This window comes from Bos mutus, chromosome 11 (genome assembly GCF_027580195.1).
Source record: "Bos mutus isolate GX-2022 chromosome 11, NWIPB_WYAK_1.1, whole genome shotgun sequence".
NCBI classification, from domain to species: Eukaryota; Metazoa; Chordata; class Mammalia; order Artiodactyla; family Bovidae; genus Bos; species Bos mutus.
In genome coordinates this window covers 97,312,350-97,332,985 of record NC_091627.1, presented here as the reverse complement: position 1 = coordinate 97,332,985, position 20,636 = coordinate 97,312,350, and the positions used below count along the sequence as shown (strand labels likewise).

The window sequence follows — 20,636 nt, the reverse complement described above, 5'->3', positions numbered from 1 at the left end:
TTTTCATTACTACTTTAGTCCACTGACAGATTACTGTGCTTCCATAACCTCTCCTTTCAAACAAATTATTGAAAAGCAAGCACAATTTGAATTTTTGAGGAATCTGGTGACTTGAATATCCAGCACGTTTCACACTGCCGAGTCTAACTCTGCCAACGGGACATTTGCTAGACTGGGTATCTCTTCTTTTAAAGTAGACTGAGGAAATGTAATAACCTATCTAAAAAAACTATTCACTTGGATGGAATTTTACAGCTGTGTAATACTAATACAAAAGTGTGTTCCCCCGTCAAGAATTGCTACCACTTGTGGGATCTTTCATGGTGTAACTCTCATTGCATGGTTAATTTAAAAGAGAATACATGTGATATTTTAATAGAGACCCGATTGGCAGCAGATGGCTGATTAAGGAGGAACTGGAAGAAATGTTAGTAGAAAAACTGTCAGATCAAGACGTGAGTAATTAATCTTTTTAATTTAAGGGGACCTGTGCCATAAGATTGTAGACAATTACTATATTAATATTTAGGATCCTAATAGTAATGTTCCTCAAGAGGCATGTGTTCCTAAGACAGTTTTCCTTTAAAAAAAAAAAATTTGAAGCTGATTCTGTGCGTAGGCCAGGAAGGTGGCAGCCTAGAAGACCCAGGCCCTCCCCTGCAAGTGCGCTGGCCGTCTCTCTGCCCGTTGTCTTGGGGGGAGTGTGGCGGGTGTCATTTTTTACATCCTTCAATAGAGCGGCTGTTACTTTTACAGGCCAATGGTAAGTATAAGGAGCCGTTAGAGATGAAATAGGAAAGAAACGAAGCACAGGGTGCCCTTCCTGCTTAGCATATGCAGTGTCTGTGTGGCCAGTTCTTAGAATCAGCAAAACCACCATTGTCAGGATCACCTGGAATGCTGGGAACAAAATGTGGTCTCCCACGGTCCAGGCCTTGCTCAGAATTCCCACCGGCATCACCCAGGAATATACATTTTTAGCAGGCTCCCAAAAGCCTGTAAAGATGGTGATCCGTGGGTAGGTCTCAGCCAGATTCTTATTTGCTCAGTATTCTTGCATATTTCAAAATTGTCAGAGGAAATCTGATGTTTTAAATATGTTGATGTTCTGGATTTAGATTATTTCTAGAAGATGAGAGTATAGATAAATTTCACAGATTGTTTCAAGAAAGGTTTTTTCCCTCCCATGGCAGTGACTGACAGTAGCACCTTGCCACCGTGTAGATTTTAAGTCATATACTTAAATTTCTCTGTTCTTCACTTACGTTATTACAGAAATTAATGTGTTGGAAAAGTTGCAGTTTGCTAAAGTGAGGTGTTGGACATTTGGTGAGTGGTAGAGCCGGAGTTGATTTCTAATAGCCTGACTGCCAAGTCGGTATCGCTGCGTTGGGTGCAGCTGAAAAAAATCTGTCTTTTGCCTCTTAACTGACTGCATCATTTCTGTGTTTCCCATTTCCTGGCTCCTTTCATTTTTTAATAAAATAACAAGTTTGTTTTCATTTTGGAAATATCCCAAAGACTTTGTTAAAGGTGCACAGCCATGAAAAGAAAACCACCAAATATATAGGCTCATCTGTTCATCTGTCTGTCTGTAAATATATGGGGCCTTTGTACTTTGGACAGATGGAAGAAATCCTGAAGCTGACAACTGGTGTTGAGATGAAGGAGGCAGGAGTGGTCAGTGATAGCCCGACTCATGATCTCAGTTCCTGAGGCTGGCTGTGTCACACCTGTAGTTACCTGCTTGTGGGTTCGAGGGTGTCACGGCACATTCAGGGGAACTGAGAGCAGCTGGGGAAGGACAGCTGTGAATGGAGGCGATGGAGCTCTACCAGGCTGGGTGCCGAAGTATCTCACCCTTCCTTAGACCGCTTCTCTCCTAACATCCTTGGAGGCAATCATTGAAGCAGCCCTTTGAATCTTACCTGTGTGATTTTTATATATTTCAAATCATTAGTGGCAGATTTTCAGTATAAAGGCAGAGGTCATAAAGGTGAGCCTGATTTTTAGGGTTGGCAAAAACCTAAATCAGGTTATCAGAAAGCTGGGCTTCACGCTCTACTCACCAGGGATGTCAAGCTTCAGCTGCCTCCTCCTGCGTAAACACTTCAGAGTGACTGCTCTGCTGCTAATTTTAAGGGGTTAATACCAAGTTGTTTACTTTCTAATCACATGTTCAAGAACTATTAAAAAAATGCACAGAGTAGCAAGGATAATTTATTTCAAGAGGTTGCCCTTTAAGTCAAGTATCTCTTGAATTTTTAAATAGCTTGATTGTTCAGTTTTAAAGGAAATCATAAACATTAAAGTCACACAGCTTGAACAGCTAAAGATATATTTGCCAAGTGTATTATGAAATATAATTTAAGAGGTACATTTTCTCAAAATCAGACTCTCCCCATTTTACTGTGCGAAACTCACTGGAAATTATTTATGAAGCTCCTCTTGATAGCAATTCTAGTAAAAGAGTAGAAGTCACACTCAAAGATCATCTAAATATTTTTTTGAAACGGAATTTAAATTTCACTTTCTTGTAATATCCCGATTCAGAAAAATGGATTTTTCTTTGAAAGGTTCATCTCTTTGTTTCTCTAAAGAAACGATTGAGCACCAGAGGTGCCCAGGGAGAATGCCACGCCTGCTCGCTGTTTTAGAAGCAGTGCAAGTGTCATCCTGTCAGAATTCATCAAGAAAAGCAACACTGGAAAGATCAAGTATATAAAAATAGAAAAAACTTAGCAAATGCAATTACACTCCCATCTCCTAATGAATTTTTATTGTCTGCAGTATGCACAGTTCATCCGGCTGCTGGAAAGGTTATCAGCCTTGCCGTGCGATGCAGCTGAAGAAGAATTTGTGGGCAGGTTCCGCAGGACAGTGACCGTTCAGTCGAAGAAACATCTGATCGAGCCTTTGCAGTATGATGAGCAGGGCATGGCCTTCAGCACAGGCCAAGGTAAGGCGCCCTGGAGACGAGGCGCGTCCCCGCGCGCGGCGAGACGGTGGGGCGTGTGTGCGCTCTCGCCCTGTGCTGTTCATTGTGTCCGTTTGTTTATTTTTGCTGTTGTTACACTGGATTTCCAAGGTTTTAAGATTCTTGTTGACATTTTGAAAAACGGAACCCTTTAATGTCCCAAGAAAAGATGTGGACCCATAGCCTGCACAATCACATTAGCACTTGGTATTCTCACATTTTCAGCTGGTGGAAACAACAAGATGTTTATCACAGAGTGTCTTAGATTCACTGAAAATGTTCAGTGAATCTGCCCGTCAGACGCCAAAACTACGAAACCCGAAAACTTTAGGTCCTCAGCTCACGTCTTCCTTGTAGATGCCCAGAGCCATTTGACATGGTGTCACTTTAAAGAATTGAGCTATTAAATGATCCATCTGCAGCTCTAAAAAGTTTAACATCACTTCCTTTGTCATTTTCAGTTAATATTTTCAAAGAAGTGTAATCTTCCCTGAGGATTCCTTTTATTTCAACCTTTTATTCCTTTTCTTTTAGTTATACTTTATTATACTGTTCATGTATTGTAAAAATTTACAGTTGAGATTCAGTATATTCTTATTAATTTAAAAAAGAATACTAGGTAAATTTAATTAAAAAAAAAATAATGTAAACAAATGTGAATTACTTGGTTGTAGTACTTCTAAAATGGGATCAAAGAACCAAACACCCCCATAATAAGTTCATTACATCAATTATGGTATAGTTTGCCTGTTTTATTTTTGTGTGACATGTAATAATTATAGAACTTTCCTATATAGAGTGTTAGGTATTGTTACTCTGAGGGGAGGAAATTAATGTAGTTTTGCTTCACTCAGAGCACTGGGCTTCAAGATGTTCACCGCATAGATGTCTTGTATTTTTCAAGGTAAGAGAAAGACTGCAAATGCAGAGGCGGTTGTTTATGGCCATGGCAGTGGGAAGATAGAAATAAATGGGGTCGACTACCTGCTCTACTTCCCAGTGACCCAAGACAGGTGAGATCTGCGTTTGGGTTTGGCTTTTTGATCCTAAAGGAAATACACTTGATGATACATCCCGATCAACAAGGCTTATGATTTCCTGGCGTTTGCCCAATTGCTTCTCTTTGTTGTTTGTTGTTTAGTTGCTAAGTCATGTCTGACTGCTTTGCGACCCCGTGGACCGTAGCCCACTAGGGTCCTCTGTCCGTGGGGTTTCTCAGGCAAGGATGCTAAAGTGGGTTGCCATTCCCTTCTCCGAGGGATCTTCCCCACCCAGGGATCAAACCTGCACCTCCTGCATTAGCAGGCTCGTTCTTTATCACTGAGCCACCAGGGAAGCTCCAGTCCAGGTTAATTCAGATCACTAGTGGAGGGACCGTTTTTAGCTACTCCCCTTTGGGTGTGGTTCCCTGTCCTCATAGACTTTTGCTGTATTCTGGGTACCTGCCTCCTGACTGTGCAGACCCCGCTTCCTGGGGGTTCTTTCTCACCTTGACCACCCTGATGCAAATGCTCTCATATCTCCTGATTTTTTTCTCAACTTTAGTCTCAGTTTCTTTATGTTTATAAGCATTTGCTTGGGAATCTTAAAAGTTTCAGGAATTAAAGCAGATATATATTTAAGCTCCCAAACCAGCAGGTGAGCAGAGCTTCCCTTAGTAGCATCGTCACTCACCCTCAGTGAGGCAAGCTGTGCCACTGCACCCGAAAAAAAGAGACCGACCCCACTCTCACGGTGTCTGAGTATCCGAAACAGCAGTGTCTCTGCGTGTGTTGTGGTTCCTATAAACGACTAGAGTGTGAGCGTTCTGTGAAGTCATGTGTATATGCCGCAAATCTAACTCCATCTCTTGTGATGTCCTCAGAGAGCAGCTCATGTTCCCCTTTCATTTCCTCGACCGGCTTGGGAAGCACGACGTGACCTGCACGGTGTCAGGGGGCGGGCGGTCGTCGCAGGCGGGGGCCATCCGCCTGGCCATGTCCAGAGCCCTGTGCAGCTTCATCACCGAGGATGAGGTTGAATGGATGCGCCAAGGTACGGCTAGTTTGAGTTTCTGTGAGCCCTGAAAAGTAATAAAGCGTCAGCACTTTTCTTTTCAGCTAGAATTCAGACAGGTCTGGTTTGCCTTCCATGCAAGCTCGTTGTTTTTTCCCACACCTTTTAAGTCGAGTACGTGCAAAAGCCATGGGTATATGGTTAAGTGAAGTTTTGCCTTTGCTGTGTGGCCATTAAAAGTACAATGGCACCCCACTCCAGTACTCTTGCCTGGAAAATCCCATGGACGGAGCAGCCTTGTGGGCTGCAGTCCATGGGGTCACTAAGAGTCAGACACGACTGAGCAACTTCACTTTCACTTTTCACTTTCATGCATTGGAGAAGGAAATGGCAACCCACTCCAGTGTTCTTGCCTGGAGAATTCCAGGGATGGGGGAGCCTGGTGGGCTGCTGTCTATGGGGTCTCACAGAGTCGGACACGACTGAAGCGACTTAGCAGCAGCAGCAGCATTAAAAGTACTCTTAACAAAATATGTGAGCCTGGCACACAGTGAAAAGAAGTGCTAGTGTTGGAGGAGTGAAGAAAACAGTGAAAAGCTCCAGCCTGTGTAATACTTATAAACACATCAGGGACAGAGGCTGAGAGTGACTCGCAATCACTCCTGAGGACTGGGAGAGCGGAAGCCACCAGCAAGACCGACTTTACTCTCCCAGAATGGAAGTCTTGTGCTGAGAACACAACTCTAAAACTTTTTTTTTTTAGATCTTGAAACAAAGTCCCAAGAAATACTATTGTCACACAAATTAAAAAGTGTAAGTTTCTTTTCTCAAATGTGTTCGTGAAGTCATATGTTACTTGTACATAATGGAGACCAGAGGTAGAAAAGAAAAACCTCCTGGATGGTGAAGTGTGTGGCAGTATAGACCTTTACAGTCACAGTGTCTGTAAGACTTGCGCTTCTGTAACGGTAAGCGCGCCAGGCGGCTTTCCTTGCAGTGACTAGTGATGCCAAACAGGAACAGCTTTGTCCTTAGTTGAACAGGTTTTAAAACCAAAGAGGAATTGATCATAGCTCTCAGAGCAGAAGACAAGCAGACTCAAATAATGTGCCTGGTGTTTGTCCCAGAAATCAGGAAGATAGCCCCGAAGAGGGAAAGCACGCTGCTGTCTGGAGGTTTATGTGAGGCGGGGAGTCGGCCGTGGGCCTGGGTGCTTCCTCTTACCCCAGGAGCTGTCGGTTCACGCGACTCAACTGCCTCCCTGCGTCTTCCGTGGTTCCTAAAGGCGTCTCTTCTTATGCTGCAGCTGGACTGCTCACCACGGATCCCCGTGTCCGAGAGCGTAAGAAGCCAGGCCAGGAGGGCGCCCGCAGGAAGTTCACCTGGAAGAAGCGCTGAGAGTCCCTCGCGGGAAAGCGAGGGGCACACGGGAGACCAGGGCCGGCTGGGCGGCTGCCTCGTGAGATGACGTACTCTAAGATGCGATGCTGTGAAGGTCGCCTTCTGAAAATAATTACTTAAAATGTTTTAGCTTTGTTCTGCTGCTTCACTTTTAAAACTTTTTCAGAAGAGAGTTTTCAAAGCCTAACTCAGACTCCTGGCGTATTTGATCTGAAAGGAACATTCAGCAAAACCCAGCCAGGAGACCTTTCTCAGATGGGAAGGCCCAGACCACGGATCTGAGCTCTGGAGCCACACTGCTGACCTAAGAGCAGCACAGACTTGAACTCCATCCTCCGCATGCTGTCAATTTTCCAGACAGCTACACAATTTTCACAATTGAGGGATGAGATGCTTGTCGAAAAGAATGGAGCCAGCGCAGTGTCTTTGTCAGGAGCCCCGCCGAGTCGCTGATGACGACGACGACAGGCCCGCCTCTCCCGGGGCCCCTGGCAGCCACCAGTCCTCTGTCCGTTTCTATGAGTTTGACTTGTTTTTTTTTCTTTAAGATTCTACGTATAAGTGGTACCACGCAGTGTTTGTCTTTCTCTGTCTGGCTTATTTCACGGAGCACGGTACCCTCCAGGTTGGACACGGACTTGCAGTCACAGGATGAATCAGTTCCGAGGCTCTGGGCTCACACGGTGCCCTGGGGGTCCCTCCCTGTGACACTGGGAATCGCGGGTGTGAGGCGGGTTTGGGGTTTTGTGTAGGACAGTAAGTCTGGTCTTCGTGTGCAGCCCTGGATACAGCGGACAGTGTGGTGAGAGGGCCTGGCCCAGGGGGAGCAGGGGTTGAGGGCCCTGGGCGTGATCTCTGCCTGCCTGGGAGGGGGGGACACGAGTGTCCACTTTACCTTCCAAATGTGATACAAGCACTGGGGGATCAGGACAGTCCGCAGGCCCGCAGGGCCCGGTAGGTGCCCGGTCATCGTGGGTTGTGATTCTCATCAGGAAACCCACCTGCCCCTGACCCCCGTATCCTCTATTGTTCAGTTACCCACGTGTGTGCGGGGGTCTCAGTCTGGATGGGCGGGGGGAGTCATGGTGTGAACAGGCAGTGTCCTTGAAAATGAAGGATGCTTCATTGCCTTGGCCCCTCAGAACACACAGAAGCACGATGCTCTGGATGGAGTAGCTAGCTGGACGCTGCAGACCCAGAGCTTCCACGTCTGTTAGGACATCCAGGCTACACCCCACTTGGCAGCCCCACAGACACGGGTGTGTAGCCCGCATACACGAGGGAGGTGGCCAGCCAGGAGGACCTCTCAGTATCTATAAGGGAAGGTCAGCCCATCGCGTTTGCATGATGCTGACATCAGGCACCTCTATCGTGAAGGCTGTGACCCTTTACACCAAATTAACTGTCGAGGGGCTTCCCTGGTGGTCCAGTGGTAGAGAATCCGCCTTCCACTGGAGGGAGGGGACGCGGGCCTCGTCCTTCATAGGGGAACTGAGGCCACACATCTAGGGGCCTGCCAAGCCTGCACACTACAACTCGAGAATCCCAGGCCCTGCAATGAAGACCCCACACAGCCAAAAAAAGAAAAAGTTTAAAAACGTAATCAAGGAGCCATAAAAATCAACATCTCACAAAAATACTGCCACCTTTGGTGACCAGCCTTGGGATATAGAAATTTTCCTTACTATATGTAAACCCTTGGATAAGAAACAGTAAACTCATTATTAAAAATTGGCAGTCGTCTTTTGAGTGCTAAGCTGTAAAAACTCCTGAGCTTCAGCACTGAGCAAGATCTTGTCAATTCTCTCCTGTCATTTCTTAGAAAATATAAATTACTATAGAGGTGCAAAGTGTAGGAAAAAAGGAATTCAAAGTCATATCACTGTGTTCCTTCAACTCAGGCCATTAGTTTTTTTAAACAAAGTGATAAAATTCAGATGTTTTTTAAAAGGAACCATAGGTAGAATTAGATATCAGAAGACACTCACGGGTCATGATGTAATGCACCGAGGGCCTGCTTTAACTTTGAGTTTCTAAGCTTCTGGGGGCCTCGCCCAAGCTTGCCAGTCCCTGGAGACGGTAACCACACGCCTGCTCCAGGCCTTCCAAGCAGTCGCTCCTGGTCTCTTGGATTCCTCGTACCTGATAATGAAAAACCCTAGGTTTTGCTCCGGGCCTCGGCCTTTGCAGGCTCTGTTCCTGCAGTAGCAGCACGGAGGGTCACAGTATAGCCTTGCTGTGTTAGTGCCTCTTTGTATTCAAGTTTTGTTCATCAAACATTTACTTACTACATTATAAATACCAGCCAGACAGGTTCCTTCTGGGAAATTTTCTTTAAAGCATGGGAGGAGACCCCTTCATGAAAATGGTAAATTCCTGTTGCATGCATGCTTAGTCGCTCAGTCGTATCCGACTCTGCAATCCTTTGGATGAGAGCCTGCCAGGTTCCTCTGACCATGGGATTTTCCAGGCAATGATACTGGAGTGGGTTGCCATTTCCCACAAAATCACGGCTGCTTAAAGCTTCCACAAAAGTTAGGACCGCTTTTGGATCCTCTATGAAGACTTCTCATGAGAAATGCAAATTTACTCCTTTTTCATTTTCCCAACACCTGATTGAAACCTGCCCGGGGAGCCAGCCTTGTAGTGTGGGGTCTTCCTCTCCATGTGGAGAGTGAGGGGTTCACCTGAGCTCTCCTGATTGAGTCTCACCTGCCATCAACCTCTCTGCTGGAGATGCCATCATCACTGTTCCCTCGCAGCTTCCCCACTGTTGTTTAAATTTTTCTCCTGTGATTTCAGTATGCTACCTTGAAGTGAGGGGCAGGTGGTGGGAGGGGCAGTTTTTCATGATGGTGATTAATGAAGCAGAATATTGCAGGTCAGTTACGTGAGGACCTCAGTTGCAGGTTGCAGAAGCCCCAAACTTGGACTTGACACTGAAAAGGAGGGTCTTCTTGGGAGGCTGCCGGGGTATGTGACCCCTGAGGGAGGGGCTGGGTGGACGTCCTGCAGGGCAGGAAAGGGGCTGGTGCTCAGCTCCCAATCCAGGGTCTTGCTTGCTTGTTCCTTGGGGTTCTTCCCACAGACTACTTGGGACCGAAGGCCACCCCCACGGAAGCCATAGTGGAGCGGGGACAGACCTGGCAGACAGTCCTGTGCCCGGAGGTGGGACCTGGGCACCAGAGTCGGGCTTGGGTCCCTCGCCTCAGGGCTGTGCAGAGTGGTCTGGGGCCCTCACCCCTGGCCCCAGGCTCAGCCCGGCCTGCAGCTCCCCAACAGCGCCAGCGGGGTGGCCGACCCCTGACACTGCCACCAGGTCCAGCTCTGACCCTCCACCCAGCCACCCTGCCCGGTGCCCATGAGCAGCCCAGCCGCTGGCCCCAGCACCCCTCCTGCCCTCGCATCCGCCCATCCTCAGCCCAAGCGTGGCGTGCGGTGCTGGTCTGTGCACCTGTCTCCTCCATTAGACATGGGCCGTGGACTCTGCTTCCTGCCCAGCACCTGGCTCGCAGGGGGCGCGGGAGTGAGCAGGCCACCTCGGGGAGGGCTGTCACTGCCGACCTGTCGTGGGTGGTTCAGGTAACTCAGGAGCTGGGCCCGTCTGCCTGTCTGACCCGGATCGTCCATCTGCCAGCGGCATCTTCACTGGGGACGCTTTGGGGTCCCACAGGACAGGGGTTGCAGAAAACCCTTGATGGAGTTCCTGTCCTCCAAGCTGTAAGTGTGTGTCTAATTAGAGACACACAACAAACAGAAAACAATTAGACAGCAATTAGGCCCTGCTGGGAAATGTCGACTGAGATAATGACTCGGAGCCAAAGATGGGCTGCCCTCACCTGGCAGGTCGGCTCAAAGCCTGGGGTGACAGCTGCTCAGGAGACCACTGTCCTCTGTCCCCACAGCCTCTGCCCTCCGGCCTGAAAAATGGGGCAGAATCCTGGCATTCCAGGGCTCCTTGGACCCCTCAGAACCAAAGTGACACACGGGGCAGTCTCAGAGAACCACTCCTAGAGAACCACTGTGACTAGCAATTTGACCAGAAACATCAAAACTGCCCAGAGAAGGAGGTGGGTCCTGCCCACAGGGCAGCGGCCAGAGACTGCACCCTAGCTGCTCCTGGCAGTCGCCCCCTGCACACCAGCCGCCTGCCTGAGGAAGTGACAGGAAGTCGGTGCCCACTGTTGCTGCCTGGCGCTGTGCCCTGGGCGTTCCCGTGTCCCGAGGTGGGCTGACCTCGCCAGGCTGGCTGGATTCCTGGTGAGGTCCCTCTTCCAGGCCCTCCTGGATCTGGCTTCCCTTCACTCTGGCCTGGCTGCCCACAGGTGGGCGACAAGGGCATCAGTGAACTGTGGCCTGTCACACAGCGCAGGGGGGCTCTCCCTGGAGGCATCTCTGCACACAGATGCCGAGCAAGCTGGAGGCCCGCACGCACATCGGCACCAGGGGTTCTCTCTCAAGATGATGCAAATTGAAACCATGAAACTTCCAATGCATGTGGGAACCATGGATCCATGTGGGAACCAGGGTATGAGATGGAAGCACAGGCCCCTTGCCCTGGAGAGACGTCAGGTAGGAGAGTACCACTGGGGAGGAAGGAGCATCGTCCAGTGGGCGGGAGCCTGGGGCTCGTTCGGTCCAGTGGTCACCAACCAGAGGCTCCCCACACGGGAACCAGGAGGTCAGGGGCCAGACGCGGGGTCCCACTGGGGTGCAACCTCTGACACCTCTGACCCTTTTCTCAGACGGGGACACCGAGGTGCACCAAGGGGGTGGCTTCCCTTATTGCTGGGTGACAGGGTTCCGAGTTTTTATTCCAACATGCCAACTGATCAAATCCTGACCAGCTGTCATTCCTGAATCATCTGGAGACGTTGATTCGTTGAAAGTGAAGAAGCCAAGTGATGACTATTTCTCTTCTATCAAAGGATATTAATTTATTATGTGCCTGTATTTGATTTATAGAATCTACTTGTGTCTAGATATCTTTAGGCGGTGAAATTATGGATAATTTTTCACTTTCTCCTTTTATGTGTGGTTTGAACTTTTTAAAGCTCATTCATAACTTCTATCACATAAAATAGTGATTTTTCACCGTGACGTGTCCAGATTTTTAGCGAGCAGTACCTTTGTTTAACCACAAGGTGGAGTAGTTTACAACAGAATAAGCAACTCCATGCGGTGAGGTCAAGGGGTGGATTCCCCGGCTCCTCCCCAGGTTCACCTAGGTGATCCATGGATGTTCTAAGGCCCTTGGAAACAGGTGTATTAATTATATTTTCAGATCCATCCGTTGCAGATGAAACTAAATTCTGATATATTTTCATATGCTTACATTTGAATATATAATTATCTCACTTATAAAATTGATTCCTTTTTACTATATTAGTTTTAGGTGTGCAACATAATGATTTGATATTTGCACACAGGCATACTTCATTATTTTACTGTGCTTCCCAGATACTGCATTTTTTTTTTTTTTTTTTTTTACAAATGGAAGGTTTGTGGCAAACCCGTGTTGAGCAAGGCTGTCAGTGCCATTTCCCAAAAGCATCTCCTCTCTTTGTGTTTCTGTGTCCTGTTTTGGTAATTCTCTTGATGTTTCCAACATTTTCATTATTATTAAATTTGCTAGGGTGACATGTGATCAGTAACCTTTGACGTTTTTGTACTGTAATTGTTTTGGGCTGCCATGGGCCATACCCACAAAAGACAGGAACTTCATTGATTAACGTGTGTGTGTTGTGACTGCTCCACTGACCAGCCATTACTGATCTCTCTCCTCCTTGGGCCTCCACCTTTTCAGAGACACAATATTGAAATTAGGCCAATTGATAGCTCTGCAGTGGCCTCTAGTGTTCAAGTGAAAGGAAGATCCACGTCTCTCTCACTTGAAATAAAAATTTAGAAATGGGGCTTTCCTGGTGGTCCAGTGGTTGAGAATCCTCCTGCCAATGCAGGAGACATGGGTTCAATCCCTGACCCCGGAAGATCCCACCTGCCGCGGAGCAACTAACCCGATGTGCCTCAACAGCTGACCCGAGCTCTAGAGCCTGCGCTCTGCAGCAAGAGAAGCCACTGCCATGAGGCCCACACACCGAGTCGAAGAACCCCCACTCGCCGCAACTAGAGAAAGCCTGCACGCAGCAACAAAGACCCAGTGCAGCCAAAAATAAATAAATACGTCTTAAAAAAAATGCCAAAAATGATTAAGCTTAATGAAGAAAGCACATCAAAAGCCACGGCAGGCTGACAGCTAACATTCTTGTGCCAAACAGCCTGCTAGTGGATGCAAAGGAAAGGTCCTTAGAGAAAATGAAAAGTGCTCCCGTGAACACACACAGACGATAAGACATTCTTGCCTCGAAGCAACTCAGCCCAAGAGTCACAACTATCAAGCCTGTGCTCCAGAGCCTGGGAGCCGCAGCCACTGAAGCCCATGCACCCCGGAGCCTGTGCTCTGCAACGAGAGAGCTCACTGCAATGGGAAGCCTGTGGATGACAACTAGAGAGTTACCCCAGCTCGCCACAACTAGGAAAACTCTCGCAGCAGTGAAGACCCCAAAATAAAATGAATAAATAAATAATTTTGTTTGAGTTTCTTTCAGAATAATACTGCTTACTGAGAGTGACCCAAGAGTATCTCTGATGGAGACAATGAGATTAAAGTTGTTTTCATGCCGGCTAGCACAGCATCCATCCTGCGGTCCATGAAATTACTCAAAGAGTAATTTCAACTTTCAAGTCATTATTTATGAAAAACATTTTTTAAGGCTATAGCCACCATTGATAGTGACTCCTCCAATGGGTCTGAGAAAAAAAAAATAAGACTCACTGAGGGCTCAGATGATGGTTAGTGTTTTTTAACAATAAAATGTTTTTAATTAAGGTTTGTACATTTCTTAGACATGATACTACACTTAATAGACTATAGTATAGCATAAATGTGACTTTTATGCACTGGGAAACCAAACATTTCATGTGACTCACTTTATTGTGATATTTGCTGTACCCGTGGAGGTCTGGAAGCAAACCCACAGCACCTCCAAGGTCTGCCTGTATTGCAAAAGGATCACCATAAGAGGTTGAGTTCCCATATGTTGCTGCTGCTGCTGCTGCTGCTAAGTCACTTCAGTCATGTCCGACTCTGTGGGACTCCATAGATGGCAGCCCACCAGGCTCCCCCGTCCCTGGGATTCTCCAGGCAAGAATACTGGAGTGGGTTGCCATTTCCTTCTCCAATGCATGAAAGTGAAAAGTGAAAGTGAAGTTGCTCAGTCGTGTCTGACTCTAGCGACCCCATGGACTGCAGCCTACCAGGCTCCTCTGTCCATGGGATTTTCCAGGCAAGACTACTGGAGTGGGGTGCCATTGCCTTCTCTGTTGCCGCACATAGTGACAAATAAATTATTTTTGTGATGAGGATAAACTGGGTCCTTTTCCAAGAGGTGGATTGTTGGAGACAACCAAGATCTGCCTTCGCAGGACTTGGCCACAGCATCCTGCAGAGAAGGAAGTTTCCAGCAGAGGGAAGGCTGGATGCCCCAGCTGCCTCCTCCAGCTGCCACCCCCAGGACAGCGTGGCTCCCCTGAGATGTTGAGTTGCTATTTCAAAATATACATTTACATCAGCGTTTTTAATATTAATAAACTGTCTAAATGCTAGTTTACAAAAAAAAGAAAAGTGGAGAGAATTTAACTCAAAATAGTGGAAGGCAAGTGTTACAAGACTGAGACACAGCACCAACCCATTTAGGATGGTGATTCATCCTGAGTCTCAGGTGGGAGGGGTGGGGGTGGATGAGACCCCACCCAGGGACATGCCCCCGGGGCTCGGAAGCTCCAGGGACTTGGCCAGGATGGCCATCTCTCCACTTCCCTGCCCTCCGCCCACAATCCATCCTGGCAGGACACATGGACGGAGAGTGGCAGGAGTTTAATCAGCATGTTTTCTGCCAGAAGCATCCAGGTGCCTGCGGGCTGACCCGGGCTGCACTGGGGAAGGAGACAGCCCTGGCTGGAAACACTCAGCCTCCCCCATCCAAGGCAGATGTGTCACAGAAACGCCGTCTCCTTAGACCTCCATACTGTCAGAGGACCGCGGGGAAGAATTCAGCCATGACCCCATAGACGGCAGCCCACCAGCTCCCCCGTCCCTGGGATTCTCCAGGCAAGAACACTGGAGTGGGTTGCCATTTCCTTCTCCAATGCATGAAAGTGAAAAGTGAAAGGGAAGTCACTCAGTCGTGTCCAACTCCTAGCGACCCCATGGACTGCAACCCACCAGGCTCCTCCATCCATGGGATTTTCCAGGCAAGAGTACTGGAGTGGGTTGCCATTGGTCACACAGAGTCGGACACACTAAAGTGACTTAGCAGCAGCAGCAGCTCTTTCCAATAGGCTGAGAACTAATAAGATATAAAGCTGCTTTTCTGTTGTTCTAACCAGCACTGGCAGCACTCAGATTCAAAGTGAATTTACCAAATGGAGAAAGAGAAAAACCCATCCGGGCTTCCCAGGTGGCTTGGTGGTAAAGAACCCATCTACCAATGCAAGAGACTCAGGAGATGCAGGTTTGATTCCCAGGTCAGGAAGATCCCCTGTAGGGGAAATGGTAACCCACTCCAGTGTTCTTGCCTTGGAAATCCCATGGACAGAGAAGCCTGGTAGGCTATAGTCCTTGGAGTTGGAAGCAGTCAGACATGACTTAGTGATTGAACAAGAATAATAAATCTTACCATGATCCCCAACTGACAGCTAGTAGCATTTTCAGGAGTTCTATTTTGCATATTTTCACATGAAAGCATATTTTCTGTAGTTGTAACTGCAGCATACATACGATTTTAAAACAGACTTTCATTTACTATCGTAACCACTCTGAACTTCATAATTATCATTTTAATGACCTCATAATAGTCCATCTACTGAGCATATGCTCCCTCATGGACTTAGCTAGTTTCCATACTGTTGGTCACGTGGGCTTGTTAAAAATGATCCTGTAAATAATGTGTCGCCAGCATTCTTGCATGTCTGTTTTTTCTTTCATTTACCCTTAGGGCCTGGCTTCCCTGGTGGCTCAGATGGTAAATAATCGCCTGCAATACAGGAGACCTGGGTTCAATCCCTGGGTTGGGAGGATCCCCTGAAGGAGGACGTGGCAACCTGCGTCCTGTGGAAAAATACAAGCACATCCTCGTGGCTCAGATGGTAAATAATCGCCTGCAATACAGGAGACCTGGGTTCAATCCCTGGGTTGGGAGGATCCCCTGAAGGAGGACGTGGCAACCCACTCCAGTATTCTTGCCTGGAGGATCCCCAGGGACAGAGGACCCTGGTGGGCTACAGTCTATGGGGTTGCAAAGAGTCAGACATGACTGAGCAACTAAGCACACCCTCAGGGTCAGTGCCCTGAACTACCTTTATCAGGTCAATGGCATGAATTGTGACTTTATCCCCAGAGCACCCTGCCGTTTCTGGGGTGCATGTGCCAGCCCCATGGCCAAGGTCAACACTGACCATTCCCTTTTTCAAAGACTCCGGCTTTCCCATGGGCTCTGCCTGGTGGACACGGACAGCCAGCTGTTCCTTCAGCTCCATTCTGTTCTCAGGTGTTCCTCTGCTGAGAGTGAGTCTTGTCTGGTCAGCCTGTCCTCTGGTCTCCCAGACCCAGGAGGTCTGCACAGCTCCTTTCCTTGGTGGGAGTGTGCCTGTTGCTCCCCAGGGCCACCCCCCACAGCCCCCGCCCACTTCCCCTCCTCCTGGTGCCTGTCCATATCCTTCCACACCCCACACACACCCTGCTCTGCCAGGCCCTGGCCCAGGATGCTTCCACCACATGGGGGACTGGCTTTTTCCAGTATCACCAGGGTGTTAACTGCAGAGGCCCTTTCACTTGGTCTCTGTGAGGCCTGGATCTCATCCTTCTAGACACTTTCTTTCACCTTGGAGCCTGTGTCCTCCTGCCACTTCTCTGTAAGTATCAGCTGTCTCCTCTTTGTTGACCCAGTTCCTAACCATCAGTGTCCCCCAGGTAGGATGGATGGCTCGTGGGGCAGTGCAGTGGGGCCTCACCCCTCTCTCCAGGCTGTCGTATCGGTTCTAAAATTTACAGAAAGTGGTCACAACCCAAGTGCCCATCAACAGATAATGGAGAAACAAAATGCTGTCTGCATGCGATGGAGTACCAAGTGTGGAGTCCCGGAGGTTTTAGCTCATCCTGGTGCTCACGTGTCTCTGAGCTTGAAATTAAGACGAATGCAAGATTTCAAGCAATATTCTGATACTATGCAAATAAGACAGCAAATTTGTTGAAAAACATTAGCATAAGTAACAGGTAAAGTTTATGGGTTTTTCTAATGAGAAAGGCAAGAAATAAAGCTGAGTGTTAATTCCTGCCGATTCATCTATATGATGAGAGGCGTCAGGATGTTATCAAGAAGGAAGCATGCGGCTCCTAGCAAGTCCGGCAGCACCTCTGCATTTAAATTGGAGGGATGTCCCCCTCCTCTCATGTCTCAAAACTTTGTTCAGGGGTTAGAAAGTCCTGGAACATGAATACATTAAATGGAAAACTTCCCCTTTCATCACACAAGAACTTTCCCTGATCACCCGCTGGTTTGCATCAACTACAAAGCAGGAAAGAGCTCATAAAAGGCATTTTTACGCTACTGACTTTATTTTGTTGTGTGTGGGGGAGGCTATTTTTGCACGTAATGGTGAATATGGCTAATTTTTAATTGTTTCCCTAACTTGAAACTCCAGTTTTAACTGGAGTCTTTCCTCCAGTCTGAGGTCAAACAAAACTGTTGTGAGCCTCTAGGTACGTATTTTTGTGTGAACCTAAGTCTTCTTTGGAGAAGGAAATGGTAGCCCACTCCAGTACTCTTGCCTGGAAAATCCCATGGACAGAGGAGCCTGGTAGGCTACAGTCTATGGAGTCGCAAAGAGTTGGACATGACTGAGTGACATCACTTTCACTTTCAAATCTTCATTTCTCTGAACAGAGACCCAAGCGTGCGGGTCACATGGTCACTCACTATTTGGTTTTATGAGAAACTGCTGAACTGTTAGAGGCTTCCCTGGTGGCAGAGTGGTAAAGAATCCACCTACCAATGCAGAAGATGTGGGTTCGATCCTGGGTTGGGAAGATCCCCTGGAGAAGGGAATGGCAACCCACTACAGTATTCTTGCCTGGAGAATCCCATGGACAGAGGAGCCTGGCGGGCTACAGTCCATGGGGTTGGAAAGAGTCCGACACGACTGAACTATTGGCTGGGGGACTGAACCATTTTACGTTCCCTCTAGCCAGGTGTGAGAGGTCCAACGTCTCTGCATTCGATGTTGTCACTGGTTTTTGTTTTAGCCATTCTGTGTTGTTTCAGTGTAGATTTAATTTGTGTTTCCATAATGGCAAAAGGAAGTGAAGGTGCGGGGAGGAAGTGAAGATGGAGGAAGTGTAGGTGGGGAAGGAAGTGAAGGGGGGAAAGAGAAGAAGATGTTAGGAAAGGGGGTGACATGGAGGAGAGAAGCCCTGGGGAAGCCAGGGAAGTGAGGACAGAGGAGGCTGTAACCGCAGACAGGAGAAAGCTCCCTTCTTCTGTTAGACTGGAGGGAGGCAGAGCGCAGATGCGGATCACAGGTGCATTTGATGGTGAAAGTGGTATGGACCAGTGGCTCTTTCCAGGATGGAAAATGCGGGGAGGCCTTTGGGGGCGGTTCTCAGTGATTGAGGGGTAATGCTGGTGTTTCCTGCACCAGGGCCAGGAGGCCAGGTGACCTGCAGTGCTAAGACAGGAACTCATCTTTTCAGAAAATGATCCACTGGAAACGGTGCTTGCCAACACAGCCGCTGCTCACAGCTGTGCGCACAACCGTACTCAACCTGATTTCTAAATACTATTTTGTACTAAAAATGAATCAGGACTTGTTGGAGAAGCCGCTGGTGTGTCCAAGGCACAGAATGTAGGTGGTGACCTTGGGTGGCCTTGTGCCAGCATCTATACAGTTTAGTCGCTCAGTCATGTCCAACTCTGCAACCCATGGACTGCGCTATACAGGCTTCCCTGTCCATCACCAACTCCCCGAGCTTGCTCAAACTCATGTCCATCGAGTTGGTGATGCCATCCCACTATCTCATCATCTGTCGTCCCCTTCTCCTGCCTTCAATCTTTCCCAGCATCAGGGTCTTTTCACATGAGTCGGTTCTTCACATCAGGTGGCCAAAGTATTGGAGTTTCAGCTTCAGCATCAGTCCTTCCAATGAATATTCAGGACTGATTTCCTTTAGAATGGACTGGTTGGATCTCCTTGCAATCCAAGGGACTCTCAAGAGTCTTCTCCAATACCACCGTTCAAAAGCATCAATTCTTCAGCGTTCAGCCTTCTTTATGGTCCAACTCTCACATCCCTACATGACTACTGGAAAAACTATAGCTTTGACTAGACAGACCTTTGTCAACAAAGTAATGTCTCTGCTTTTGAATATGCTGTCTAGGTTGCTCAAAGCTTTTCTTCCAAGGAGCAAGCATCTTTTAATTTCATGGCTGCACTCACCATCTGCAATGATTTTGGAGCCCCCAAAATAAAGTTTGTCACTCTTTCCATTGTTTTCCCATCCATCTGCCGTGAAGTGATGGGACTGGATGCCATGAAGTAATGGGACCGGATGCCATGATCTTCGTTTTCTGAATGTTGAGCTTTAAGCCAACTTTTCCACTCTCCTCTTTCACTTTCATCAAGAGGCTCTTTAGTTCTTTTTTGGTTTTTGTTATAAGGGTGGTGTCATCTGCATATCTGAGGTTATTGATAATTTCTCCGAGCAATCTTGATTCCAGCTTTTGCTTCATCCAGCCCAGTATTTCTCATAATGTACTCTGCATATAAGTTAAATAAGCAGGGTGACAATATACAGCCTTGATATACTCCTTTCCCAATTTGGAACCAGTCTCTTGTTCCATGTCCAGTTCTAACTGTTGCTTCTTGACCTGCATACAGATTTCTCAAGAGGCAGGTCAGGTGGTCTGGTATTCCCATCTCTTTCAGAATTTTCCACAGTTTATTGTGATCCACACAGTCAAAGGCTTTGGCATAGTCAATAAAGCAGAAATAGATGTTTTTCTGGAACTCTCTTGCTTTTTCCATGATCCAGAGGATGTTGGCAATTTGATCTCTTGAGAAAGGTTCTGAATCTTTAATATCATACATGTATACACACTGTGTGGATCACAATAAACTGTGGAAAATTCTGAAAGAGATGGGAATACCAGACCACCTGACCTGCCTCTTGAGAAACCTATGAGACTTCCCTGGTGGCCCAGTGGATGGGAATCCGCCTGCCAGTGCAGGGGACACGGGTTCGATCCCTGGTCTAGGGAGATTCCACATGCCTCAGACCAATTAATCCCACGGGCCACAACTACTAAAGCCTGCGTGCCCTTGAGGCCATGCTATGCAACAAGAGAAGCCCGCCCACACACCGAAACAGAGAGGAGCTGCCTCTCACCACAACTCAAAAAGCCTTAGCAGCAACGAAGACCCACACAGCCAACAGTGAATAAGTCAATTATAGAAAAGAAAAGGAAAGCACGTGGAGGCTGCAGGTGAAGTCTGGGGCTGTGGGTGGGGAGCCAGCGGGGCCTTTGGGTGCTGGTGGAGTTCTCTTTCTTGGTCTCCACAGTGACGGCACGCAGTGTCCCCGGGAGAATTATCCGTTCAGCTGCACACGCCTGAACGGATGTTGTGTCCCACAATAAGAAGTGACCTTCCGTGTTCAGAGAAGCAGCAGAAATCCAGGTGGCCCACGTAGAAATGCTATTTCAACCCACGGATTCCATTTCACTAATCAAAGTACCTGTTGTCTTTGACAAGGGGAGATGCCTGTGCAATGTAAAATAGAACTAGTTCTTACATAAATGTTATTGAAAAAGCCAGTTTTGAAAATACAAATAGGGCTTCTTAGATAAGCCAAGATGAGAGATACCAAGTTGTCAGAAGATAAACAGTTTTCTAATAATTTGTTGTTGTTTTGTAGTCCCTTCAGTAGTATCCAACTCTCTGTGGCCCCATGGACTGTGGCCCACCAGGCTCCTCTGTCCATGGGACCCTCCAGGCAAGAATACTGGAGTGAGTGGCCATTTCTTTCTCCAGGGGATCGTCCCAACCCTGGGATCAAACACTCATCTCCTGCATTGGCAGGCAGATTCTTTACTGCTGAGCCACTTGGGAAGCCCTTTTAATAATTTATCTCTCCCCAGTTTAGAAGGCT

General features: G+C 47.7%; 1 protein-coding gene across 2 annotated transcripts in view; it reads left to right on the top strand.

Annotated features, from left to right (window-relative positions):
- MRPS9 (mitochondrial ribosomal protein S9) overlaps positions 1 to 17,838 on the top strand; it is a 48,752-nt gene extending 30,914 nt beyond the window's left edge. Inside the window, exons 7-11 of one of the 2 annotated variants that reach the window (XM_070379863.1) lie at positions 380 to 455; positions 2,791 to 2,959; positions 3,882 to 3,990; positions 4,842 to 5,011; positions 15,430 to 17,838. In XM_070379863.1, the coding sequence (XP_070235964.1) occupies positions 380 to 455; positions 2,791 to 2,959; positions 3,882 to 3,990; positions 4,842 to 5,011; positions 15,430 to 15,464 (559 nt within the window). In that variant the 3' untranslated portion in view covers positions 15,465 to 17,838. Of the gene's footprint in view, positions 1 to 379; positions 456 to 2,790; positions 2,960 to 3,881; positions 3,991 to 4,841; positions 5,012 to 6,278; positions 7,963 to 15,429 lie in introns of those variants that run through there. The other variant, XM_005899940.3, reaches the window with a different exon arrangement.
- The last annotated feature ends 2,798 nt before the right edge of the window (positions 17,839 to 20,636 follow it).